This window comes from Haliotis rufescens, unplaced genomic scaffold, assembly GCF_023055435.1.
Source record: "Haliotis rufescens isolate VD_foot unplaced genomic scaffold, xgHalRufe1.0.p SCAF_29, whole genome shotgun sequence".
Classification (NCBI taxonomy): Eukaryota; Metazoa; Mollusca; class Gastropoda; order Lepetellida; family Haliotidae; genus Haliotis; species Haliotis rufescens.
Window position 1 is genome coordinate 204,187 of NW_025963990.1, and position 27,785 is coordinate 231,971.

The 27,785-nt window shown below is 40.7% G+C and overlaps 2 protein-coding genes across 5 annotated transcripts in view; one reads left to right on the forward strand and one right to left on the reverse strand.

Annotated features, from left to right (window-relative positions):
• LOC124137694 (delta-1-pyrroline-5-carboxylate dehydrogenase, mitochondrial-like) overlaps positions 1 to 13,410 on the reverse strand; it is a 36,269-nt gene extending 22,859 nt beyond the window's left edge. Inside the window, exons 1-7 of the mRNA XM_046504103.2 lie at positions 13,259 to 13,410; positions 7,607 to 7,814; positions 5,689 to 5,736; positions 5,067 to 5,222; positions 3,104 to 3,184; positions 1,212 to 1,283; positions 890 to 964 (exon numbers count right to left, since the gene is read on the reverse strand). Of these exons, the coding sequence (XP_046360059.2) occupies positions 890 to 964; positions 1,212 to 1,283; positions 3,104 to 3,184; positions 5,067 to 5,222; positions 5,689 to 5,736; positions 7,607 to 7,814; positions 13,259 to 13,299 (681 nt within the window). The 5' untranslated portion in view covers positions 13,300 to 13,410. The remainder of the gene's footprint in view (positions 1 to 889; positions 965 to 1,211; positions 1,284 to 3,103; positions 3,185 to 5,066; positions 5,223 to 5,688; positions 5,737 to 7,606; positions 7,815 to 13,258) is intronic.
• A 246-nt stretch (positions 13,411 to 13,656) lies between these two features.
• LOC124137695 overlaps positions 13,657 to 27,785 on the forward strand; it is a 32,279-nt gene continuing 18,150 nt past the window's right edge. For 2 of the 4 annotated variants that reach the window (XR_007223053.1, XM_048402749.1), the window contains exons 1-4: positions 13,704 to 13,844; positions 16,053 to 16,181; positions 25,003 to 25,159; positions 25,519 to 25,530. Coding sequence is in view for 3 of the 4 variants with exons in the window: in XM_048402749.1 (XP_048258706.1) it covers positions 16,066 to 16,181; positions 25,003 to 25,159; positions 25,519 to 25,530 (285 nt within the window). In the remaining variant the exon portion in view is untranslated. Of the gene's footprint in view, positions 13,845 to 16,052; positions 16,182 to 25,002; positions 25,160 to 25,518; positions 25,531 to 27,785 lie in introns of all 4 variants that reach the window. The other 2 variants (XM_048402750.1, XM_048402751.1) reach the window with 2 other exon arrangements.

Here is a 27,785-nt window from a genome sequence, read left to right on the forward strand (position 1 = left end):
TGAGTGAGTGAGCGAGTATGGTTTTACGCCGCTTTTAGCAATATTCCAGCAATATCACGGCATCACGGCATCACCAGAAATGGGCTTCACACATTGTACCCATGTCAGGAATCAAACCCGGTTCTTCGGCGTGACGAGCAAACACTTTAACCACTAGGCTACCCGACCGCCCCCTTGGTCTTTGAGTGCAGTTTGTTGTTGACCTGGATCTGAAGAGAAGGTGTTGGGTTCAGCGTGGTGTTGTGTTGGGTTGCAGCGTGGTTGGGTTGCAGCGTGGTGTTGTGTTGGGTTGCAGCATGGTGTTGTGTTGGGTTGCAGCGTGGTGTTGTGTTGGGTTGCAGTGTGGTGTTGTGTTGGGTTGCAGCATGGTGTTGTGTTGGGTTGCAGCGTGGTGTTGTGTTGGGTTGCAGCGTGGTGTTGTGTTGGGTTGCAGCGTGGTGTTGTGTTGGGTTGCAGCGTGGTGTTGTGTTGGGTTGCAGCGTGGAGTTGGGTTGCAGCGTGGTGTTGTGTTGGGTTGCAGCGTGGTGTTGTGTTGGGTTGCAGCGTGGTGTTGTGTTGGGTTGTGTTGTGTTGGGTTGCAGCGTGGTGTTGTGTTGGGTTGCAGCGTGGTGTTGTGTTGGGTTGCAGCGTGGTGTTGTGTTGGGTTGCAGCGTGGTTGGGTTGCAGCGTGTTGTTGTGTTGGGTTGCAGCGTGGTGTTGGACTGGTTGCGTTCAGTTCATTCAGTCTTGCTTGACAACGGTATTAGGATCTATACCAAAACTTCGCCTTAACAGTAAATAAAGAAGTTGTTATCCATAAATTGTATCTACTTTGCATCCGTCAACTTCAAAGTAATGCCTATCAAATAGTTCATTGATTCACCATCACCATGGTTACCCCTTTACTCACCATAAGAGCTGGAGCGGCCGGAAGATGACCACCAATAGCTGTAAAGTTGAATGGCGTCACAGCAGCCCAAAAACCCTGAATCAAATTCTCACACAATGTAAACACAATTCCATATTTCATTCCAATTGAGAAAATAAGGCAACTAGAAAAGAATACAAAGAGAAACAATTGGGAGATAACATACTGTGTTTTCAGAATAGAACTTGGTGACATGTAGATTGAAACAAATTAAATTGAACTTGGCAACAAATTGAAACTTTGAAGTTCTTGGGTAATTATTGTAATCTGAATCTCCCATCTGAATATCCTACAGCCAACTGACCTCGTTTCCTCTGTAAACTGACCGGTTGTTGATGCTGGAGGAGGGACTCACTGGCTGGAACTTTGTCACATCCTGTAGAAGAAAGAGTGAGTGAGTGAGTGAGTGAGTGAGAGAGTGAGTGAGTGTCTGAGTGAGTGAATGAGTGTCTGAGTGAGAGTTTCTGAGTGAGAATGTCTGAGTGAGTGAGTGACTGAGTGTCTGAGTGAGTGAGTGTCTGAGTGAGTGAGTGAGTGAGCATCTGAGTGAGTGAGTGAGAGTGTCTGAGTGAGTGTCTGAGTGAGTGAGTGTCTGAGTGAGTGTGTCTGAGTGAGAATGTCTGAGTGAGTGTCTGAGTGAGTGAGTGTCTGAGTGAGAGTGTCTGAGTGAGAATGTCTGAGTGAGTGAGTGAGTGAGTGAGCGTCTGAGTGAGTGAGTGAGTGTCTGAGTGAGTGAGTGTCTGAGTGAGAGTGTCTGAGTGAGAATGTCTGAGTGAGTGAGTGAGTGTCTGAGTGAGTGAGTGAGAGTGTCTGAGTGAGAATGTCTGAGTGTCTGAGTGAGTGAGTGAGTCAGTGTCTGAGTGAGTGTCTGAGTGAGTGAGTGTCTGAGTGAGTTTCTGAGTGAGTGAGTGAGTGAGTGTCTGAGTGAGTGAGTGTCTGAGTGAGTGAGTGTCTGAGTGAGTGAGTGTCTGAGTGAGTGAGTGTCTGAGTGAGTCAGTGAGTCAGTGTCTGAGTGAGTGTCTGAGTGAGTGAGTGAGTGTCTGAGTGAGTGTCTGAGTGTCTGAGTGAGTGAGTGAGTGTGAGTGTCTGAGTGAGTGAGTGTCTGAGTGAGTGAGTGCGTGAGGTGAGGTGAGGTGAGGTGAGGTGAGGTGAGGTGAGGTGAGGTGAGGTGAGATGAGGTGAGGTGAAATGGAGTTTAACGTCGCGTCCAAGATTATTGCACTTATATAGTGACGGGCATGTACGTGTGTGTGTTTGTGTGGCTGCTTGTACTCGGCCGGACTGATGCCGATTTATAGTGCTAGCTCACTCAGATACCATGCCGCAGTTTAACATGAATACCTCACTCAGACACAGTATACTGACTCTAAGCCGACCAGTCCTTGTTTTAGCCACTTAATGCCGACCGCCAGACAGGGTAACAACAAGTACCATCTTTTAATGTCTTTTGGTATGACGCGGTCGGGGATCGAACCCCGGACATTCCGCTCTCCTGGCGGACGCTCAACCAGTAGACCACGGAGGCGGTCGAGTGGTTGAGTGAGTGATTGGTTGAATGGTTGAGTGAGTGAGTGTTTGAGTGAGTGAGTGAGTGGGTGGGTGGGTGGTCGAGTGAGTGAGTGAGTGAGTGAGTGAGTGACGTTTTTTTTTTGTTTAACGCCGCACTCAGCAATATTCCAGCTATATGATGGCAGTCTGTAAATAATCAAGCCTGGACCAGACAGTCAAGTCGAGTCGAGTCGAGTCGGGTGAGTGGGGCCAGCAATGTTCTACCTACATCATGGAACTCATACATAACTGAGACTGGCCATGGCAACCCAGTGCTTGATCCAAACTTTCATAAAATCAGCCAGTTGACACATTGCAATCAATGACCATTTAACAGTATTTAGGAGTGAGTGAGTGAGCTGGGTTTCATGCCAGCTTAATGTGGCAGAGAGCCCAAGGAAATGCAGGTCCCAAAAATTTACCACTTTGGAGAAATCCACAAGCACGGGTATGGTACTGACAAACCTAGAAACATAACTGGGACGAACCAAGATTCAAACCCTCGATCATAGGATCCTGGCACGGCCAAGGGACGTTACGCTGCACAGTGAATTGCAGCATCGTAGACCACTGGGCCACCCGTGCCCCCAGTCTTTAGGATCTAAGGTCAAACTCCCCACATTGTAAACCCTGCTAGAAGTGACTCACCCTGGCATACATGATGTTGAATCGCAGAAAATCAATCAGTTCTGCAGCTGAATCTATTTCCGCTTGCCAGACATTCTTGGCCTGTAATGAATCATCCGGACTTAGTAACAATATCTTTGACAACTTACTGAGGCAAGGGTTAACTCATTGAATTCTGACGAATGTTCTTTGTTGATTAATACCTCCTTTAACCCTTTACAACCACCGTGCAACACCACATACTGAAGACTGAAGTCACAGTGGACAGAGTGGAGCTACAATAGGAATGACAGATTAATTAAAAAAACAATACTGTCTATCATTCATTGCACCAGTTGACAATTTCAGTCAAAGTATGGGAGTTATCATCGTCTTAGTGCTAAGATTGTAGCAAGCCTGTGTCAAGTATAGGAGTTTTCATCGCCTTAGTGCTAAGATGGTAGCAAGCCTGTGTCAAGTATGGGAGTTATCATCGTCTTAGTGCTAAGATTGTAGCAAGCCTGTGTCAAGTATGGGAGTTATCATCGTCTTAGTGCTAAGATTGTAGCAAGCCTGTGTCAAGTATGGGAGTTATCATCGTCTTAGTGCTAAGATTGTAGCAAGCCTATGTCAAGTATGGGAGTTATCATCGTCTTAGTGCTAAGATTGTAGCAAGCCTGTGTCAAGTATGGGAGGTATCATCGTCTTAGTGCTAAGATTGTAGCAAGCCTGTGTAAAATACGGGAGTTATCATCGTCTTAGTGCTATGATTGTAGCAAGCCTGTGTCAAGTATGGGAGGTATCATCGTCTTAGTGCTAGGATTTTAGCAAGCCTGTGTCAAGTATGGGAGTTATCATCGTCTTAGTGCTAAGATTGTAGCAAGCATGTGTCAAGTATGGGAGTTATCATCGTCTTAGTGCTAAGATTGTAGCAAGCATGTGTCAAGTATGGGAGTTATCATCGTCTTAGTGCTAAGATTGTAGCAAGCCTTAGTCAAGTATGGGAGTTTTCATCGCCTTAGCACTAATACTGTCTTTAAAGGGGACAGAGGGGCCATAAAATATACTGGTAAAGTATTTGAACCTAGGGACCCCCTATATCTTCAGTTATGAGTGAGTATTGTTTTACGCCACTTTTAGCAATATTCCAACAATATCACGGCGGGGGACACCAGAAATGGGCTTCACACATTGTATGCATGTCAAGAATCGAACCCAGGTCTTTCGCGTGACGAGCGAACGCTTTAACATTTACTCGGCTACCCGACCGCCCCCTCTTCAGTTCTGATATATTGTGTTATGACAAGAAGCCCAAAATTTTAAACACTGATTTTCACGCTGCTCTAATAAAACGTATTACGTACGACACAAATGTGCATCCAGTACACACAGTTGCAGAGAATGTGGGCAGAAATAACATATACTGTGTCCCAAGGGACGCACATTAATGTTCATTGTACCTACAACGCATCAAGACCAGTTGTTGGTGTCTGTTATTCTATCCATCAGTCATGCTCTAAAGTAATTATCAGAATGTACAGTACACTACACCATTTCATTACTTTACAGGGCCTGCATATTGTTTCTTTGTTTGTTTGTTGTTTAACGCCACACTCAGCAATATTCCAGCTATATGACGGCGGTCTGTAAATAATCGAGTCTGGACTAGACAATCCAGTGACTGACATCATGATCATCGATCCAGGCCATTGGGATACGATGACATGCATCAACCAAGTCAGCAAGCCTGACCACCCGATCCCGTTAGTTGCCTCTCATGAGAAGCATAGTTGCCTTTTTTCGGCAAGCATGGGTTGCTGAAGACCTATTCTACTTCGGATCTTCACGGTTCCAAAACCGCATACTGCCGAGGTACTTATAATGACAAAGGGATGATTTACAATCGCCATGCTCCATTTATCCAGACATCTGTTAATCAGGCAATTTCAGTGGTAACAGTCATGTCCAGATGAACAGGGTAACTGTCTTCGTCCTCATCCCTCACCTGGCCCAACATCGTGGTTGCAAGAAGGTCATATCTGTACTTGGTGCTCATGAGGTCAGCAGCGCGTAGAAACACCTCCGACCTCTTCTCTAAAGGCGTCCTCTCCCATGCCTCCCGAGCTGCGAGGCTTACATCAATGGCCTTCTTTACTTGCTCCTAATTAGGTACAGAAAAATGAACAATGTTTAAAATGTTTTTACTTGCATGTCGATTATTATCTCCAGTATAATGCATTATTTTAGCAGGGGAACTCAATATTAATACACTTGGTTAATAATAATTATGATGATGATGGTAATAATAATAATAATAATAATAATAATAATAATAATGATGATGATGATGATGATGATGATGATGATGATGATAATAATAATAATAATAATAATAATAATAATAATAATAATGTTCTCTGCTTTATGTGCAGGTAAAATATTCTGAGAGAAAAGCATGGCCAAGGAATTTTTCTCAAGACAGCATTGAGCGTGCTCAGCAAATGGTGTGTCTGTTTACAGTCTCCCAGTTGCATAACTTAACTTTGTCACAGATTGGGAGGCATGCTCAACATTTAAATAGGCTCGTGAAGAGGCATACATATAACACATGTCTACGCATAACTTACTGGAGATGCATAATAGTACTTGGCTATCTTCTTTTGGTGATCGAAGGGCTGAAAACACAAGATCATATTAGCACTGGTTAACACATTGAGCATCAACAAAATAGAGGACCTTGTTACTATGGTTACCAAATATGGAAAATATTAAAACTGTGAAAATGCAGCTGGTAACAAAATCAAAGGTTTAGATACATAGTTTCAACCAAGTCAGCAAGCCTGGCCACCTGATCCCGTTAGTCGCCTCTTACGACAAGCATAGTTGCCTCTTACGACAAGCATAGTCACCTCTTACGACAAGCATAGTCGCCACTTACGACAAGCATAGTCGCCTCTTACGACAAGTATAGTCGCCTCTCACGACAAGCATAGTCGCCTCTTCCGACAAGCATAGTCGCCTCTTACGGCAAGCATAGTCGCCTCTTAAGACAAGCATAGTCGCCTCTTATGACAAGCATAGTCGCCTCTTACGACAAGCATAGTCGCCTCTTACGACAAGCATAGTCGCCTCTTACGACAAGCATAGTCACCTCTCACGACAAACATAGTCGCCTCTTACGACAAACATGGGTTGTGGTAACATTATTGATATCACTGGGAACATAGGGACAGAAAACATGTACATTAGTGAGTGAATGTTGTTTTAAGTCAAAGTCAAAATCTTTCAGTCTACATGCCTGCAGCCCGGGCCAGACATAACAGTGGTTGATAGCTGAGTATTGTCACACACCGCCATGGAACATGAATGCCACACTAGTCACCCAATCCTCATCGTCACATACAATCAAGTCACAGAAATACCCCATAGACATGACAGAGGACATTAGACCAGAAAATGAAACATTTTTCATCCTTACCTCGTCCTCATAAGGGTATCAACTCACTGAATTCTAATATGTTTATGTCAACTACGAAGATCAGATAACGAACTGACCCGTGAAGATCTGGGGTAGAATAGGTCTTCAGCAACCCATGCTTGCCGTAAAAGGCGACTAACTGGATCGGGTGGTCAGGCGCGTTGTCTTGGTTGATGCATGTCACTATATCCCAATTGCATGGATCGAGGCTCATGTCAATCACAGGAATCATGGAATGTCTGATCTAGATTTTATTATTTACAGACCGCCGTCATATTGCTGGAATATTGCTGAGTGCGATGATAAACAACAAACAAACAAACAAATAGATAACCAAGTGAGCTTGTTACAGTTTTTGTTTCTTTGTTCGTTTTTTTATCATCACACTCAGCAATATTCCATCAGTATGTTAATAATAAATTTTAGATCAGACGATCCAGTGATTGACTTCATAAGCATCAATCTACGAAATTGGGATGCGATGACATGCATCAACCAAGTCTACGAGCCTGACCACCTGATCCTGTTAGTCGCCTCTTACAAGCAACAGTTGCTGGGGACTCAGTTCCCAGATCTTCCTGGGGACTTCAACCATTCTTAAGCATGTAATACAAAGGAAATTGTCAAGGATGGTCATGGACAAATTTAAAAAAATACTCCTGTTATATAAAAGCATAATCCATAATGAATACCGTATTTGACGTATTAAGCGTCCTGCTCTAATAAGCGCCCACGGCGATATTTGCTAATATATTAGCTAGTGGACAATCCCAGTCGGCACCCCTTCTGGTTGATCAATGTAAACAAGATTTATTTATTCATGTATAATACGCACTCGTGTGTTATATCACCCTTAATTATGGGCAATTAAATTCTTGAAAAATATATCTGTCGTATGTAAACATTTCAGGCTGTTAGCATAAACCACAAAATTTGTGATCTTTCAACTCAAAATAATATTCTTATAAGCGCCCCCTGTTTCTAATTTTGAGAGCGCCCTGGGCGCTTATTACGTTGAATACGGTATTCATAAATCTAACTACAAACTGACTTCCCTGTTCCATTACCTCAACCTGGTACCTAGCAGTGCCCGTTCGGATCTCTTCGTCGCCGATGACGATGGGGACATCAGCTACTTGTCCGCTGTGACGCTTCACTGCCTCGTCCAGCTGCTGTTTCTCGGGACTGCCAGGGGCATAATCGTACATGGGTTCATTTTCAGCAACGAAGGTCTGAAACGCCGGTGTGCTGAGACATCGAAAGCTCTGGTACGCACTGGAACACACGGTTGTATACAGTGGAACAGTGGTTGCAAATGATCAGATGATGGTAACTCCCATACAGTCGTAGCACTATGATTGGTTTGTGGAACGGGGCCCAGATCTTCTAACATTGTGACTAAGGCCACTAATGCTTTTACAAGTTTTTTGAGTGAGTGAGTGAGTGAGTGAGTGAGTGAGTGTGAGAGAGAGAGAGTGAGTGAGTGACTAAGGCCACTAATGCTTTTACAAGTTTTTTGAGTGAGTGAGTGAGTGAGTGAGTGAGTGTGAGAGAGAGAGAGTGAGTGAGTGACTAAGGCCACTAATGCTTTTACAAGTTTTTTGAGTGAGTGAGTGTGAGAGAGAGTGAGTGAGTGAGTGAGTGAGTGAGTGAGTGAGTGAGTGAGTGAGTGAGTGAGTGAGGGAGTGACTAAGGCCACTAATGATTTTACAAGTTTTTTGAGTGAGTGAGTGTGAGTGAGTGAGTGAGTGAGTGAGTGAGTGAGTGAGTGAGTGAGTGAGTGAGTGAGTGAGTGGGTGAGTGAGTGAGTGAGTGAGAGTGAGTGACTGAGTGACTAAGGCCACTAATGCTCTTACAAGTTTTTTGAGTGAGTGAGTGGGAGAGAGAGAGAGTGAGTGAGTGACTAAGGCCACTAATGCTTTTACAAGTTTTTTGAGTGAGTGAGTGAGTGAGTGAGTGAGTGAGTGAGTGAGTGAGTGAGTGAGTGAGTGAGAGTGAGTGAGTGAGTGAGTGACTAAGGCCACTAATGCTTTTACAAGTTTTTTGAGTGAGTGAGTGAGTGGGAGAGAGAGAGAGTGAGTGAGTGACTAAGGCTTTACTCCACTTTTTGCCATATTCCTGGGATTTAAGTAGGGGACAAGACATTAGTTTCACATTGTCCCCGTACCGGGCCCTAGGCATGACAATTGGACCACTCTAACCACTAGGGCTACACAATCCACAAGATTTTGAACACATTCGTTAGGTTCAAATGAAATGAATTTGTGTATCTGATACAGTGTTCCTGCTGGCTTTTGGAACTGCCAGTCCTGGTTTACTGGCAATTTTAAAATTTACCAGCCCGCCCCTAACTATTGTCAACCTAACCATCAACAAAATTTAATATCAATTGTTTTGAGGGTCAAGCCAGATTTAGTCAAATTTGTACAGAATTGGACAGTGCTGGAACCAAACTTGGTACAACTGGTGAAGATGGGTTGTACAGTGGTCCCTCGCTATTGGGCTCTTCGCTTAAGCGCTACCTCGGTTACTACGCGCGGTATCGCATGGCTCCCAAAATTTATGTACACTTTTAATACTGAGAGTTTTACACAGACATAATTGTATTGTTGTTCGTTGTTCATTTGCACATAACGCTTCTCATTGCATAATCAACCATTTATCGCTGAATGGAGTTCTAATAATCTGTTTGAAAACATCCGCGGCAAGTCCCGGAAATACAATTGTTCTACTAGTTAACTTTTCACACTATACATCCTTTGATCTTAGAAGCGCATGCATGCAATAAAAGAGAACCACAAGCGAAGTTTATTTTCTTAATTAGTGGGCAATCCAATTTGAGGTGACACTGTCAACTCACATGTAGTTGCTGTCACAACACGGCGGTCATTCCTTTTGATTCGGATCAACAATGATCAAGTAACCGTATCAAACCAATTAATCTGGCTTGAATGTGTATCTATATTTGCATGAATGTGTATGAATGCGCGTAGTGCTGGTCAAAACTCGTTTTCCGTATTTTAAGCAACATGACCAATCAATGCCACTGAATCACTCTGTACTTGTGTAATGAATTGTGATTGGCTCTTCACTCATAGCGTCTGTTACCAGGTTACTACCATTATTGATCGATATTTTCATGTAAGTAGACTACATTCACATTGAATGTGACAGTTAAGGCTTGTAAATAATAACAAACAGCGAAAACATAATGGATATATATTTTTACACTATGAACGGTAAAAAAACTTGTATCATTGCAATGTGCGAGACAAGGAGAAGATCGTGAGATTTGCCGAGCGCGCTCCCCCGCCTCGGCCTCGGTTAAACGGCTCATCGTCTATAACGCCTACCAATTATTTGGACCCCATTGGTAGCATTGTAGCGAGGGACCACTGTATATGTTTGTTTTAACAGACAGGAAGTGAAGTGTGGCAGTTTGAATGGTACGACCACAGCTAGTTATGTTATTACACTATGCTGTATTGGAAAGTATCAGTGTATTTCCGGAGATTTGTTTATGATTCATTTCATTAATTACATCCAAAAATATAATTCAATATGTATAATATATATGCCAAATCATGTGAACTGTTCTGTAGATTGCACCAATCACAATTTTATCATTACTCTCAGCATATTCCTATCATTACTCCCAGCATATTTTTATCATTACTCCCAGCATATTTCTATCATTACTCTCAGCATATTTCTATCATTACTCCCAGCATATTTCTATCATTACTCTCAGCATATTTCTATCATTACTCCCAGCATATTTCTATCATTACTCCCAGCATATCCCTATCATTACTCCCAGCATATTCCTATCAATACTCCCAGCATATTTCTATCATTACTCCCAGCATATTTCTATCATTACTCCCAGCATATTCCTATCAATACTCCCCCGCATTACTCCCTTATTCACGATCCGATATGTATCACGATCGCTACTCACGATGCACTTCATATCACGATACTTGCATGTGCTCTTAACTGTAGTGCATAAGCCATCTTTTTCATAGACAGGATGGCCAAATACCTGGCACACTGACGATTTACAGTTGGCAGTGTCAAGTATGGCACAACAAACGAAAATATTTATGTTTTCACTATTAACTTGCACTACTGATTAGTGTTTAATGGAACAGATAAAGCAAAAATTTGAGGTGAGAATCGATATATTTTACTTAGTGTGTGACTGCAGTGTTCGTGCTGGCAACACTAAAAAATACCAGTCCCCCCACCTAATATTTGTCAGTCCCACATTTCAACAAAAACATAAAATTTACCTGATTTTAATTCTTTCAACATCATGTTCAATGCCGTGTACTTTTACAGCTGACAAATGCAATGACATCATCTCAATAACTTGGTAAGATATATGAGTCATCAGTGTTCCCACTGGCTATTGAAACTGCCAGTCCTTGTGGACTGGCATCTCTAAAAATTACCAGTACCCCCTAATTTTCTTCCCGTCCCAACTTTCAACAAATAAAAAACTTGTTTGAAAATTATTTGGTGTTAATTCTTTCAACATCATGTTCAGTGCAAAGATGTCATCTCTGAAGTAACTTAGTTAGATCTATACAAATTCCATTCCATTCACACAAACTTCAGTCACAATTTTCTCCTCTTTTTTTTATATACATGTATTTGAGACAAGTCACTACAAATGGATATTTAACCTAGAAATAGACACGGGGAAACCCTGATGGTAACAGACAAGCTGACTTAAGTATCACAGATGTTTTGTTCAACAACAAAGATTAATAAGGTCCTTTATTTGCCGGTCCACAGGGACTGGCAGTCACATGAATTACCAGTCAAAGCCTAATTTAAAAGGGAACACTGGACTGTGATCGATAAAAAAAAGTGAAGGCCAAACTGTATGAACGTCGGAGCTTGCGACGATGTTCATACAATGTTTGGCCCTCACTCTATGAAGGTTCATACTCCAATGAACTCACACAAAGTGAAAGTCAATTCTTATAAAAAATTTTATCACAATTTCATACCTCAAAGGATGTGAGCCAAGATCTAAACACAATTTTATTTAGTACGTGTGACTTTATGTTTACACTGACAGACATACAACAACCAGCTATATCACGGAATAAAACAGTTCCTCAAAAAGAGAGGTGACATGAGCGTGTGGATGTACAACTTGCTCTTCGGAAACATTTTACGCAGCACATGTGTTCAAATCATATCACCATTAGATGAGAAAGGTCTGTAAAGAACTGCCTCAGTAAGTCAGTGACAATGACAGCGCGTCGTAATGCATTTACATCAAGTACAAGACGTCAAAATGGCTGCCACGATAAACATGACAGGAGAGATTTCCGAAGTTGTTAATGAACGTGTGGCGGTTACATGTGTTAGTCATCATTGATCAACTAGCCGATCATTGAAAGGTGAATAAAGATGCGTCAAACAGACACTAAGGTAATCTCATAGATTGCTGGAGACGGTCACTGTCAGCCTATACACGGATCGAGTCGATACTACGATATTTTAGATGTGCATTTCTTCGTTTGTTCATTAGGATAGGCCGTAGCGAGGACAATCATGCAGTCACGCTCTCTGACATTTCTCAATGTATACTGAAACGCTGAGACCAAGAATAAAGGTTCTACATGATCAGAAAGAAAGCTTATGTATGTTTTCGTGCTAGGGAATTCCCAGGAATGTGGAAGTAGTCCGTCAGTGTTTACGTCATTTCAAGAACACGGTCTCGTGAAAAACGTATGAACGTCAATTTCACGGACATGTGACCGACCTCTCGTACAATGGAAAAGCCGTATATCGTGTAAACTTCAAATTAAAAAATTATTGAAAAATGTAGTTCGGTTTATTTCATGATAAGACATTGTTCTATCGAGACAACATTTCTGGAGATTTGAGCAGGTCTTCACAACTCGATGATGACGTATACTGGACAAAGTTATTTTTGAGAGGGGAGTGTCTAGTGAATTGTTCCCCATAGATGGAGCAGGGCGACACAGATAAACATGATTGAAAAATGATCGTATCCAAAAGCGTGAGAGATATGACGATCTGTATTGGGAGAAACGGTACAGGTAATTGATCATGATGCATGCGCTTTGCTAAAGCATATCTTGTGATTGTATTGGATCGGGAATGTATTAGGAAAACACTGAGGGACAGCCTGTTGCTGTATGTGGCGACATGTCAAAATCATTAATAATCATAGAGAGCTGCACAGCGATATGGCAGCTAAGAAAACACTACACATCAATTCTTCCATGAATTAGGAAATAAGTTGATTCTGATTAATCAATCACAGGTTATCAAATCACAATAAACCCCCTCTGATTGAAACATGTACCCTATTATTGGATATTAAAATATTACATATTCTATAAAAAGAAAAATTTCATATGTAGATCTACCTTAACAATTGTTATTGGAGGTTACATTTCCTACATTAAATAAAATTCCGATCATCCTAAAGCTGAGCTACTTTAAAATGTCCTTAATACTTGTTGTATGTTGCAAACGGAAAGTATACAAAACCATATGCAGTATCACGAGCGAAGTGACGACTGTTATAAGAGTTTGAACTGTGAGCCCCCTTTTGGCCTTGAAAGTTGTACTGGAAGTCACTCGAAAATGATTGAACGGAGAAGCGACTACTGAACGACGATCATTTAATTTATGACTATAATATTTTCAGACAGAGACATACTCACCAGTTTACTGTGAACTTGCTCCTTTTCAACAGAAAAGCCATGAGTACCGTTATGATGCGAAGACAATATCTCGTTCACCTAATGTCACAGCAGCACGAACTGTATAACCGTTCAAGGTCTCGGCGTGAGTTCCGCTTTACGTCTACAGGTGCCCGCAATACTACGCAAACAATATAGTCCTAACGAAATATAGCCTCCGTTTTATTTTTCGATAACTTCAGTTAAGTAGAGTTACGTATACTATAACATGACGTATATTTTCAGAATCGCCAGCATACACAACGTATAAATTTACAAAAGTGAAGTTTTGTATTCATACACAAACAGTGATCCGGTTTTGGAGGTGTGTAATATGCTAGCCAATGAGAATGGGTTTAACATATTTATCGGTCAACCAACGAAAATGCTTTATTCATCAAAACATTGAAAATATTAACCAATTATTGGTCAAGAAACAAATAACCGATGTCCCCAGAAATGAATGAAGTCGTGTTGGAGTAACAGAACTCTAGCTTCTGTGTGTACATATTTCCTGCAGCTGTTTCATAGTTTCACAGAGTGTGCATATTACTGTTGTTAATTATAAGTATGTTATGTATAATTCATGAATGTTGTACTGTCATTTGTGGACGCAATCATTGTTTTAATAACCCAAAGACGTATATAGAATATATATATATATATATTGTATATACGTCCGTGAATAACCCTAATGGCATGTTTAACGTTAGTAAATTTCCAAATTAATTAAACAATATGACATTTATTGAAAATCGTTTTCATTCATGGAAATAGTATCGACAGAATTTTTTTTTATTCTTTTGATTAAGATTCATGTTAACCAAGAAATGTACGCCTCCCCATTCATGCCAAACTAATGTGAAAGTCATATTGTAACGATATGTTGTTACAATACATGAATATGCATGCATAAACTGCACATTTGCACAATATTGTGACATTACTTCCCAGTCTGATAAAACTGACATAAATAAGTGACACAACTACATGCACATAATATCTCAACAGGTAGGACATACAATGTTGGTTTAATTCCAGTGAAGAAATGTTTTTTAGTAGCCTTGCCTTCGGTCTTGACACCTCTTTATCCTTGTATACATCGCCTCTGTAGTCTTTGTAATATTTCTGTGCTATCGAGGCTTCTAATATCGTGTTCTGGTGTCCCCCGCCGTGATATTGCTGGAATATTGCTAAAAGCGGCGTAAAACCATACTCACTCGCTCACTCTAATATCGTGAGTCTATGTATAGATAACGAGAGCGTGTTGAGTCTACATGGTTACTGTATAGCAATGGCGGTACAAAGAACCCGTATCGATATCCCAATGTCGGTAATATGACTAGTGGGGTAGTGGTGAGTCTTGCAATATAGTCCATATATCACAGTCTGGTGGACAGAGTGTTAGTCTGGAGAGTGGAAGGTTGGCGGGGTAGATCCCAGGCAGCGTCATGTCAAAAGACACTAACAGATTCTGTGTCTAGTCACCCTCCCTGGCACACAGAGTAAATAAGGGGATGAAACAGACACACACGTCGCTATATAAGTGCAGTAACATTGGACGTTAAACCCCCATATTACCTCCCCTCGACTCCTTGCATCTCACAGTATCATCTTCTCATTTAAGAGCTAAACTGATGCAACTAATCCTTTTAACAAGGAACAGTGATGTACAACTTCTGGTTTTGAGTGAGTGAGTATGGTTTTACGCTGCTCTTAGCAATATTCCAGCAATATCACGGCGGGGGACACCAGAAATGGGCTTCACACATTGTACCCACGTCGGGAATCGAACCCGGCTACCCGACCGCCGTCTGGTTTTTATCTCAGGGTTTTATGTTGTGTTCCTCATTATAAAGAATTTGACATCCATAAATTCTCTTCCTTGTGTGTATCACTTCTAAATGCCTTTTTTGCCAATTCTGTAAGGACACAAATTCTCCAACTTTGATAATATGCAATTATGTTAAAACTGCTTTTGTGAATCAAAAGCCAACAAGAACTGAATAAAGTGATGTGAAGTGAAAAAACAAATGCTTTTCAAAGACTTGACTATGTAGCAGCCATAAAATGTCCGATGGGATGGGATTCGAACCACAGACCTTCTGATCCGAGGTCGGACGCCTTGTCCACATGCCCAAAGAGGTTAACCCCGTCAAGGTAAGGATATCATCTGTGGGATGACTCCACGCCCTGCTACATACTCCCCCGTCAACAGAAGGCACGTCCCAGGCTGCATAGTAGGGTACTGAGGCTTATTTTGCTCAAATTTAATATGAACGTGCTCAGCCCCACGTTGGGCGCCAATGTAGCAGCCATAAAATTTCCGAGTCCCGTGATGGGATTCAAACCACAGACCTTCTGATCCGAGGTCGGACGCCTTGTCCGCATGACCAAAGAGGTTAACCCCTTCAGCAAGCTGACAAGGTAAGGATATCATCTGTGGGATGACTCCACGCCCTGCTACATACTCCCCCGTCGACAGAAGGCACGTCCCAGGCTGCATAGTAGGGTACTGAGGCTTATTTTGCTCAAATTTAATATGAACGTGCTCAGCCCCACGTTGGGCGCCAATGTAGCAGCCATAAAATTTCCGAGTCCCGTGATGGGATTCAAACCACGGACCTTCTGATCCGAGGTCGGACGCCTTGTCCACATGACCAAAGAGGTTAACCCGGTCAGCAAGCTGACAAGGTAAGGATGCAATCTGTGGGATGACTCCACTCCCTGCTACAACCACATGATATGTTCAGTAATTTGAGATTGTTTTCATCCGCGGGGAAAGTCGCATGATGCCGGGAGAACAGACTGTGAAGGCCACCGTAGAGCCTGCTGCTGACAGTGGTGAGCTCCATCTGAAGAAGACCGTATTCCTGGCCTACACTGATGTGACAGCTGCTGCCAGGTAGGACAAATACCGTATTCGACGTAATAAGCGCCCAGGGCGCTCTCAAAATTAGAAATAGGGGGCTCTTATTAAAATATTATTTTGGTGAAAAAAAACAGAGTTGAAGTATAAATTTCGTGGTTTATGCTTACAGCCTGAAATGTATACTAGTATGCACGACAGATATATTTTTTTCCAGAATTAAATTACCCATAATTAATGGTGCATATACAAAGTGCGTATTATACGCGAATGAATAATTCTTGTTTACATTGATCAATCGGAAGGGGTGCTAATTGGGATTGTTCACATGCCAATATATTAGCAAATATCGCCGTGGGCACTTATTAGAGCGGGGCGCTTATTACGTCGAATATTAACATAGATATTCACCCTCAGCTCATGTTCCATACTCCAGATCAATGCATGGCCTGCTGTTGGCAATTACTCTACAGGATGTTCTAGGCAATATTTTGTTTCATGCTTTGCACGTTTTTTGTAAACCAAGAGCTTGTGTTGTTCGCAATACATCCTCCCGAAGCAAGGGAGTTAACTGACTGTGAAAGTCCAGTTTCCACCCTTTGCAGAACTAGGCTGCAATTATGGAATTACAATTTGGCTGGACTAAAGAGTGTATGGATAGTCCAGTCAAATTCGAGAAACGAAATTGACATTAGCTCCGTAAACAACAGGGATTTTAACGAGCAGATTTCGATCTACAACAAGATTTGCAAAAGATATGTACCAAAAACTCAGTGTCGACAGATATTTTCCAAATCTTTTCATGTTTTTAATCAATGTGCTCACATGATTTGATGCACTTCACAATGTAAGACTGTTTTATTACACTATAGATCTTGATCATCGATTAGATCATCTTGACCGGGCGCCGCCATGTTGTTTGAAGCAAATGCAAGTGATATGAGTGGTGGAATCTGATTGGTCTATAGGAGGGACATAGAAGGGACATGACTTGTAATAGCCACTGGTGGCACTTCAACTGCGCCGAGAAATTCCAGCCTAGCTCAGCAAGGGTGGAAACTGGACTTTTAGAGTCAGTTAACTCCCTTGCCTCGGGAAGATGTCAAAATAAGATAAACATGTATTTGTTTACAATTGCCCCAATCCCTGATCAATATAATTTTTTAAGCACTGTTTAGAAACAACTTCTCAACTCAAATGTCATCTTTTTACAACTTGATTCGCAGGGGCTGTAGCCGAAGGAGGTCATGGGGTACATAAGAATCAAATTTATTTTATAATATTAAAAGTGACAGTTACTTCTGAATTATTTTAGTTTCTTATTTTTAGAATCTTCAAAGTTAATGGGTTCAAGCAAATAATTATAAATTAACTTCTTCTTTTTTTCTCTTCTTCTTATGACTATTTTTTAACCATTCATCAGACTTTGAATTAAGTTGTAGTTGTAGTTTTGTTTCTTATGACAATTTGATAAATTATACTCACTGACAAAAGAAACGCGAAAACCATGCATTTTGGTTAATATTTGAAGAATTACTCATATTCAAGAGATATTAGATTGGTCCAATGCACAGACGTACATACTGGTATGTTGTGTGAATCAATGTTTAGAACGCCTCTCTTGTGACGTCATAGATCTGTAACTCGCGATGCATCATTTGGAAATCACATACAGCATATCATAATAAGAATAAAGACACTGTAGTAACACTTGACTGATTGTTAGTTTTGACATTAAGTGGTACACATTGGAAACATCCCTTCTTAACGTACTTACTTCTTCGCGTTGCTTTTGGCGGTGAGTATATATCTACTATAACTCGATTGTTGACATCGGGAATAATCATTAAGTTTGAGAAATCAGTTTTTGTTTCATTTGTTATTATTAGTCATAGTTTTGATAGTTATGATCAGAAATGTGATACACATGTACTTGTTTTAATAATATATTCAAAGGGATTGTTATGAATCTGCTGTTCTGATTTTCAAAACCTTCCAAGTGCTGGTTTTCATGGGGAATTAGTCAACAAAGAGCCAGAGTCACAGGAGACTAATTGCAATTTTATTTACAATAACAGTATGAACAATGAACAATATCTTAAATATAGCTGTGGATGCCTCTGGGCTGTGGGTAAGAGGTCACCGTGGTTTGAGCATCAAACCCCTACTGCCTAACATCTTGCTTCTCTATCTGTTTAACTAAAACTAGAACAGTAAAAGGAATACGATTGGTTGATACACAATGGGGTGTGCCCTACAGTTAATGAATGGCTAGACAGAGGGGAATACTTAATCCTGACTGACACCAATCTTGTTGGCATATTTACTGGGTGCTTGGAAAGACATTATGATATCACTATAGACGAGCTAAACCTTAATGAGTCTAAATTGAAGTATTATTTTAATGCTGTTCTAGTATAGGTGATGACTGGTTTACTTAAATAAAAAAGTTCAGGGAATCTATTAAACTATGTTGACATAACTTTTCTCTTTTTCTATATTATGTCTGTCAGATGGGTTCTTGTTACCTTAGGCTAGTATTTATCTAAAAGCTATATCTGAAACTACCGTATTCAACGTAATAAGCGCCCCACTCTAATAAGCACCAACGGCGATATTTGCCAATATATTGGCTAGTGAACAATCCCAATTAGCACTCTCCTGACTCATCAATGTTAACAATTCGTGTACATTTATTCATGTATAATACGCACTCGTGTGCCATATATGCACCCTTAATTACGGGCAATTAAATTCTTTAAAAATATATCTGTCGTGTATAATACGCACAGACTTTTCTTTTGTATCATTTCAGGCTGTCAGCAGAAACCATAAAATTAACGATCTTTTGACTCTTTCACTAAAATAATATATTCTAATAAGAGCCCCCTATTTCTAATTCTGAGAGTGCACTGGTCGCTTATTACGTCGAATACGGTACTTAAATTTTGTATCTGCATTTTTTCTGGATCCTAATATATATTACTTGCTGTTCCATAATTGTGTGAAAATTTGTATGAATGTTACATCATGATAACTTATAAGTAGTGTGGAGCTGATTACATGAAAACTTTGTCTTCTAATTATTGTAGTCTCATCTCAAATCGGACCGCCTCCATGGTCTAGTGGTAGAGCATCCACCCGGAGAGCGGAAGGTCCGGGGTTCGATCCCTGGCCGCGTCATACCAAAAGACGTTAAAAGATGGTACTTGTTGTTACCCTGCCTGGCGCTCGGCATTAAGGGGCTAAAGCAAGGACTGGTCGGCTCGGAGTCAGTATACTGTGTCTGAGTGGGGTATTCATGTTAAACTGCGGCATGGTATCTGAGTGAGCTAGCACTATAAACCGGCATCAGTCCGGACTAGTACAAGCAGCCACATAAACATGCATACGTACATGCACGTCGCTATATAAGTGCAATAATCTTGGAAGCGACGTTAAACCCTATTTCACCTCACCTCAGCTCAGAGGGGGCAGTTGCAGGAACCTAGTTATTGAATACTTGCTCGTCAATGTGTTAAGCCCATTATGGTGGCCTTGTCGTAATGTTCCTGAAATATTGCTAAAAGGAGGGTAACACCAAACTCACACCTCCAATTCATACTTGATTTGAGACCATGATGAACATTAGGGGCGACTATTGGTCTGGAAATCACTATTGCGATAACTATTGACATTCAAAGAAACTATTGAGATATTGCAAGCAATATTGTGATAAATATCGATAGTTTTCAGTGTATCATTGTAGATGGATTTTAGAGTTGAATTAAACCTTGGAACTGAAGTTTCCTGTGAATGTGATAGTCATAAGACTTCCAAACACTCGATTTTCCACCCAAATTTGTCAACTCCACGTGACTGTCACCCACCGCCAATTTACTTTAAGAAAGACCGGTTGCTAAGCATCAAGGGCAGTTAACTCTAATCCTCACTCGACTGCGTTCGCAAGCGTTTCGGTCACTCAATGATATGGTAAATACAATCGAAACTATCGAAATTCCAAACTGAAATCGATACTATTAACGAAACTGATTTAACAATCGATTTATTGACTTTAAGTGCTTAACAATAGCAGTATATCGATATTTCGATTTATCGTGCCACCCCTATTGAACATGGATTTATCTACATCAGCTCAGAGGCCAGTATGTGGCCCCAAGTCTGCAGCAAATGTCAGGGAAATTTACCAAATTGGAATATCCCGATTATGTTACAGTTATAACTATTGTTATGGGTTTGTAGAGTTTAGGCCAGGCATTTTATATTTTTCGGATTAGGGACCCGCCGACTCTAATTTTTGAGAAAATGTAAAAATAAATAAATCAGATTTCCATTTTTTTCCCGCCGATAGCCGTGTAGTCAGTTATTTAATTTGTTATCATCACCTTTTAATAAAAAACAGTACCATTGTAAACTAGTAAAGAGATACATAATCGATCTTTGTTGATCTCGAAGCTGGACATGAATAGCCTCCCTTGACAATTGTCCGTGTTGTAAGCGGTAGGGGCTTTATTGTCACAAATGGCAGTCTTTTGAGCACAGAATATGTTCATAAAGTATGCCAGAGGCATTCTGCATTAAAAAAAATGCATCTGGCTTTTTTTCTTTTCTTTTTTACCCCTCCCCCAACCCTGGACTTTGGGCTGAAAAATCTGTAATCCTAAAAATAAAAAAAGCCTGGCCTTACTTGTATTTTATTGATAACAGGACCAAGAAAAATAAAGAGGCTATAATGCCTAGTTTTACATTATTGCATTGAATGCAATGCCAAAGTACAGTGTTAAAATACCTCAGACTTCAGGAAAATATGAACTTTGGAAAAATCTCAATTGTGAACAAAAGTTGTTGTTTTTTTATTTGTCTGCCGTGAGCACTTTGGAATCCAAGGTCATCCCTGTGAGGAGTTTGCTGACTATTGTCTTAGCACTTTGGAATCCTAGGTCATCCCTGTGAGGAATTTGCTGACTATTGTCTGAGCACTTTGGAATCCTAGGTCATCCCTGTGAGGAATTTGCTGACTATTGTCTGAGCACTTTGGAATCCTAGGTCATCCCTGTGAGGAATTTGCTGACTATTGTCTGAGCACTTTGGAATCCTAGGTCATCCCTGTGAGGAATATGCTGACTATTGTCTGAGCACTTTGGAATCCTAGGTCATCCCTGTGAGGAATATGCTGACTATTGTCTGAGCACTTTGGAATCCTAGGTCATCCCTGTGAGGAATTTGCTGACTATTGTCTGAGCACTTTGGAATCCTAGGTCATCCCTGTGAGGAATTTGCTGACTATTGTCTGAGCACTTTGGAATCCTAGGTCATCCCTGTGAGGAATATGCTGACTATTGTCTGAGCACTTTGGAATCCTAGGTCATCCCTGTGAGGAATTTGCTGACTATTGTCTGAGCACTTTGGAATCCTAGGTCATCCCTGTGAGGAATATGCTGACTATTGTCTGAGCACTTTGGAATCCTAGGTCATCCCTGTGAGGAATTTGCTGACTATTGTCTGAGCACTTTGGAATCCTAGGTCATCCCTGTGAGGAATATGCTGACTATTGTCTGAGCACTTTGGAATCCTAGGTCATCCCTGTGAGGAATTTGCTGACTATTGTCTCAGCACTTTGGAATCCTAGGTCATCCCTGTGAGGAATATGCTGACTATTGTCTGAGCACTTTGGAATCCTAGGTCATCCCTGTGAGGAATTTGCTGACTATTGTCTGAGCACTTTGGAATCCTAGGTCATCCCTGTGAGGAATATGCTGACTATTGTCTGAGCACTTTGGAATCCTAGGTCATCCCTGTGAGGAATTTGCTGACTAATGTCTGAGCACTTTGGAATCCTAGGTCATCCCTGTGAGGAATTTGCTGACTAATGTCTGAGCACTTTGGAATCCTAGGTCATCCCTGTGAGGAGTTTGCTGACTAATGTCTGAGCACTTTGGAATCCTAGGTCATCCCTGTGAGGAGTTTGCTGACTATTGTCTGAGCACTTTGGAATCCTAGGTCATCCCTGTGAGGAATTTGCTGACTAATGTCTGAGCACTTTGGAATCCTAGGTCATCCCTGTGAGGAGTTTGCTGACTATTGTCTGAGCACTTTGGAATCCTAGGTCATCCCTGTGAGGAGTTTGCTGACTATTGTCTGAGCACTTTGGAATGCTAGGTCATCCCTGTGAGGAATATGCTGACTAATGTCTGAGCACTTTGGAATCCTAGGTCATCCCTGTGAGGAATATGCTGACTAATGTTTGTGCATGTGCTGATTCAGCTCTCCTTGCTGGCACACTGACACATTCGTTACATGTCCATCCATATTACACGTTACATGTCCATCCATAATGAGTCAAGCTCCCTGCTACCACCAATACCGTAATAACTTGCTTCATTGCTCATGGAGTTTAAGATAACGAGTTCATAAAAATCATATGTGCACAGGTGCAGATATCACTTCACGCGCATCGGTGCATTGTTTCCGTCATCCGGATGACGTTATTGACGTCATTTCGAATCTTATTGTGAGTATGGTTTTACGCCGCTTTTAGCACTATTCCAGCAATATCACGGCGGGGGACACCAGAAATGGGCTTCACACATTGTACCCATGTCGGAATCGAACCCGGGTCTTCGGCGTGACGAGCGAACGCTTTAACCACTAGGCTACCCGACCGCCCGAATCTTATCGTGATGTAAGGTCTGAATGACATCACACTAGAAATGACATCATAGCTGAAGATTGTCAACTTTATTCAACATTTTTGGTTTTTAAGGCGGCGATCGTAATCCATGTTTGTGTCTTGAGGGGACCCCAAAAAATTAAGAAATAATGGGTATTGAAGAAGTTATTATGTTTGCATGTGTGTCATACCCATTTGAAGAGATTTGTCTAAGAATTCATGTATTACCCTCCCTCTCACACTCATAAAATCAGTATGACACACATGCTCGTGTAATCATCTCTATTTATCATCTACAATGAGGTTCATGTGCCATTTTCAGAGAGGAAAATTTTTCACATTTTGCTTTCAGTGTGTAGATCCTTCACATCACAGCACATGGTTGATTTATCATTACACACTAGTTACAAACATAAATGTTAAGTAAATTATTATTTCGTGGTCCTTCTCTTATATGGCAAACAGTCAGTTGTGACCTGAAAATGACTTGAATGTAACTTCAAGTATTTGAAATCAGGTGGAGTTCAATAACTTTCATTCAATCGAGGGGGCACGGGTGGCCCAGTTGTCTAAGGCGCCGCAATTCGCTGTGCAGAGTTGCGTCCCTTGGGCACCCCAGAAACCTATGATTGTGGGTTCAAATCCCGGTTCGCCCTGGATTATGTTTCTAGGTTTGTCAGCACCATACCCGTGCTCGTGGATTTCACCGAAGTGGTAAACGTCTGAGACCTGCATCACTTCAGGCTTTCCTCCCACATTAAGCTGACATGCTGTGATATAACTGGAATACTGTTAAAAGCGGCGTTAAACCCAACTCACTCACTCACTCATTCAATCGATCAACGTTATTGAGTCTTGATGATGCATGTTGTAACCAGGAAATCTTTTTGAGCAACAATGTCAAGAAATATTGACTAATATAATCCGAATTCCTTCAGTTAAGAAGGCCTATGTAACTTGTGAAAGTCAGGTCAGGTTCGATAGTCAGTCAGTGTCATCTAGGTCAATGGGTGCTATCATGGCTTTGTTGATAACTGTTTCTGGACAATAAGTCTGTCTAAATATTTATGAATTAAATGAAGACTAGTTTTTATAGACACGACATAGGCAATGTCAACATAGATCAACCTAAATAGTCAATTACCGTATTCGACATAATAAGCGCCCAGGGCGCTCTCAAAATTAGGCCCATGTGACGTTAAATAATAACTCACTCACTCACTCACTCAAAATTAGAAATAGGGGGCTCTTATTAGAACATTATTTTGGTGAAAAACAACAGAGTTGATAGATCGTAAATTTCATGGTTTATGCTGACAGCCTGAAATGTTTATATACGACAGATATATTTTTCCAGAATTTGATGTCCCATAATTAAGGGTGCATATAACACACGTATTACATTGATCAATCGAAACAGGTGCTAATTGGGATTGTTCATTAGCCAATATATTAGCAAACATCGCTGTGGGTGCTTATTAGAGCGGCGCTTATTACGTCGAATATGGTAAGTGTAAAAGGGTCCAAATTCACACCTTAACTATCTGTATTGGTTTGTAATTTGCTTGATCAAGTTGGATAGCCAACCAGATCAAGGAGGTCAGACATCTTAAGTGAAAGTTCACTCACTCATCCCTCAAATCAATTATAGATGCAACCCAGTTGTTCATTAATATTAATGCAGTGCTTAAAATTAAGAATGGAAGTCAAGGGGTCGTTGCATTTACCCTAATGTTAAAAAATAGATTCAGTGGTAGGGCTGGGACGAGTCCAAATTTACTACCTCAGGTACCCACCCCCTGTTACCCGACCCTATCCAGGAACCCGCTGTAGATCGCTAGAGATAGGTAAAAACTTTCCAATTGCGAAAAGATTGACTGTAACCCTGGCAAAAATGATTTAGATACACATATAAAACGATCTGGTCATGAATGCGCTGAAGTTTACTGCATGAAGTTTTATCTTCTTTTTCAAACATATAAAAGTCAGAAGGGATGCGTGCATAGTCCTGTGGGTACCCGGGTCCTGCTCAGTACCCACCCGACCTGAGAGCCCGAGTTACCCGCCCCAGCCCTACATAATGGGTCCGTGGACTCTAAAAAACCAAGCAGTAAAACCTCCACGGTTCCTAACACAATCAGTGTGAGCTGCAGACCCTATAAATGATTTTTTTCTTATTTTTTTAAGTCGTGCCCTGCTTGGAATCAATATGCGTAAAGAGTACTACAGTCTAGAAGTCCCGGAGATCGCCAATTATAAACCAGCATGCGTGCGAGACGCGGCCCCGGAACCCACTGAACAAAACTTCCAGTCGATCCAAGTTCTCAACTGTAAATATGAACAGGTAAGAGGTCAAGGTCAAGGTCACCCCGAGTCAGTGTCATGAAGATATTAAAGGAAATTTTTTTTTAAAACAATCATGATGATAGCTCATTTTGGGAGCGCATTCATATTTTTCCTTAGAATAGTATATATTTTGTTAGACAGATAAATTCTGAGTTCACGAGTACTTAGCAAGTTAAACAATGCAAAGTTCTTAGTAGTTAATGTTGATACATACCTCCACAATTTCTCTAGTCATATTCTGTAGAGACATTGTATTTGAAGTAATGCCTTGATAAGGCCTGTTGGTTTAAAAATACCTTTTGTAAGCCATAAGATATGAGAAAATGTATTAAATATGATTTGCTGATCTTTGCACAGGATGCTGAGGAGGTAAACAATTATTTGCTGAATGTTTTTTCACATTTTAATACTGATTAGATTTAAAAAAATAAAAGAATTGGATCTCAGGCAATGACTTTTGAAAATATAGTGTGGGCGGGCGGTGTGGTTTTTTCTTTTTGTGTGTTCAAACTAGTATGTCACCAAATAAACAGTTGTGTACCATCAACCTGGGAAAGGGCCGCCCTACATAAACAAGCATACAAACTCCTATTGCTGCCATGGCCATAACACGAGATGTGCAGTAAAGCAGTGGGTATGTAAAGGGAGGTAACTGTGTGCTATATTGGATCGCATTGTTTTTCAGTTTTAGGATTTTAATTTTTTTTTGAAAATGGAAATAAAAAACGAAATGTGCGGCAGACTTTATGATATGTGGGCAGTGCCTGAGAACCAAGACTATTTTCTTTTTTGCCTTGAACATTTAGTTTATTTGGAACTTGTCTCAATAACAACTCTGCAGAAGGTAATCAATACTATGTCACAGAGCCAATTAAAGTTGGTCAACTATCACTCACTCACTCACTCACTCACTCACTCACTCACTCACTCACTAACTCATTCGAACTACCGTATTCTATGTAATAAGCGCCGAGGGCGCTCTCAAAATAAGAAATAGGTGGCTCTTATTAGAATATAATTTTGGTGAAATAAAAAACAAAGTTGAAAGATTGTAAATATTGTGGTTTATGCTGACAGCCTGAAATGATATAAAAGAAGAATCTGTGCGTATTATACACGATAGATATATTTTCGAGAATTTAATTGCCCATAATTAAGGGTGCGTATCATACACGAATAAATAAGTCTTGTGTACATTGATCAATCGGCAGGGGTGCTAATTGGGATTGTTCACTAGCCAATATATTATGAAATATCGCCTCGGCGCTTATTACATCGAATACGGTAATATCAATTGAAAAATGAACATGTTTTGCTTAGGATTTGTTATTAAGATTACGTGAAGGATTGGTTGGTTGGTTGGTTTGTTGTTTAACGCCGCACTCAGCAATATTGCAAATATATGACGGCAGTCTGTAAATAATCGAGTCTTGACCAGACAATCCAGTGATTAACATCATGATCATCGATCCATGCAATTGGGATCAATGACATGCATCAACCAAGTCAGCAAGCCTGACCACCCGATCCTGTTAGTCGCCTCCTACGACAAGCATAGTCGCCTTTTACGGGAAGCATGGGTTGCTGAAGACCTATTCTATCCCGGATCTTCACGGGTCTGATAAAAACAGTGCTATGATGCAGATGTGTGTTCCTGCGGTGAGCACAATGAGTTGGATGCTGTTTAGCCAGTGGTCATGCTATCCCAGCTTCAACAAATGTACGTTTAAGTCAATTGTTTGACAGGCATTTCTTGAAGATGAACGTCGACATAGTTGACAGTACAGGTTCCAGATAAAGCAGGCTGAAGTTTTGATAGTTTAGATTGGTTAAGCATGGCATCACTAAATAATCATCATAATCATAATGGTATAACTGTGACATGAACTTTATATCAATGTCAATGAAATGTCGTATAATACACTGTATCCATGAAAACACATAAATTTGATTAAGCAAAGGATATTAACAGCTATTCATATTTTCCAAATTTTCTCTTTGATATCAACACAATTTCTTTTAGGATTCTGTAGATTATTTCATGATGGCTTGTGTCTAGTTGATGCTAATTATTTTATGAGCAGTTTGCTTTTATGATTTTGTTGTGAAACTTATTTCAGATAAGTATCATGTTCCTGAGGCAAGGGAGTTAACTGACTGCAAAGGTCCAGTTTCCACCCTTGCCGAACTAGGCCGGAATATTTTGGGCTCGATTGTAGCACCATCAGTGGCTATTATGATTTATGTGACTTCTATGTCCTCCTATTGACCAATCAGAGTCCACCTCTCATATCACTTGCATTTGCTTCAAATAAAATGGTGTCGCCCAGTGAAGACAATCTGATCGATAATCAAGATCTGTGTTGTAATAAAACGGGTCTTACTTCGCAAAGTGCATCAAATCACGTTAGCACCTTGATCATGTTGATTAAAAACATGAAAAATTTGGAAATTAATGTTGACACCAACTTGATAGTACACATGCTTTGCAAATCATGCAATCGACCAAAATCTGCATGACAGTTAATGTCCCATATGTTGATTTCATTACGCAATTTTAATTTGACTATGCATAGACTCGTTAGTCCAGCAAAAACGTAATTCCATAATTACAGCCTAGTTCG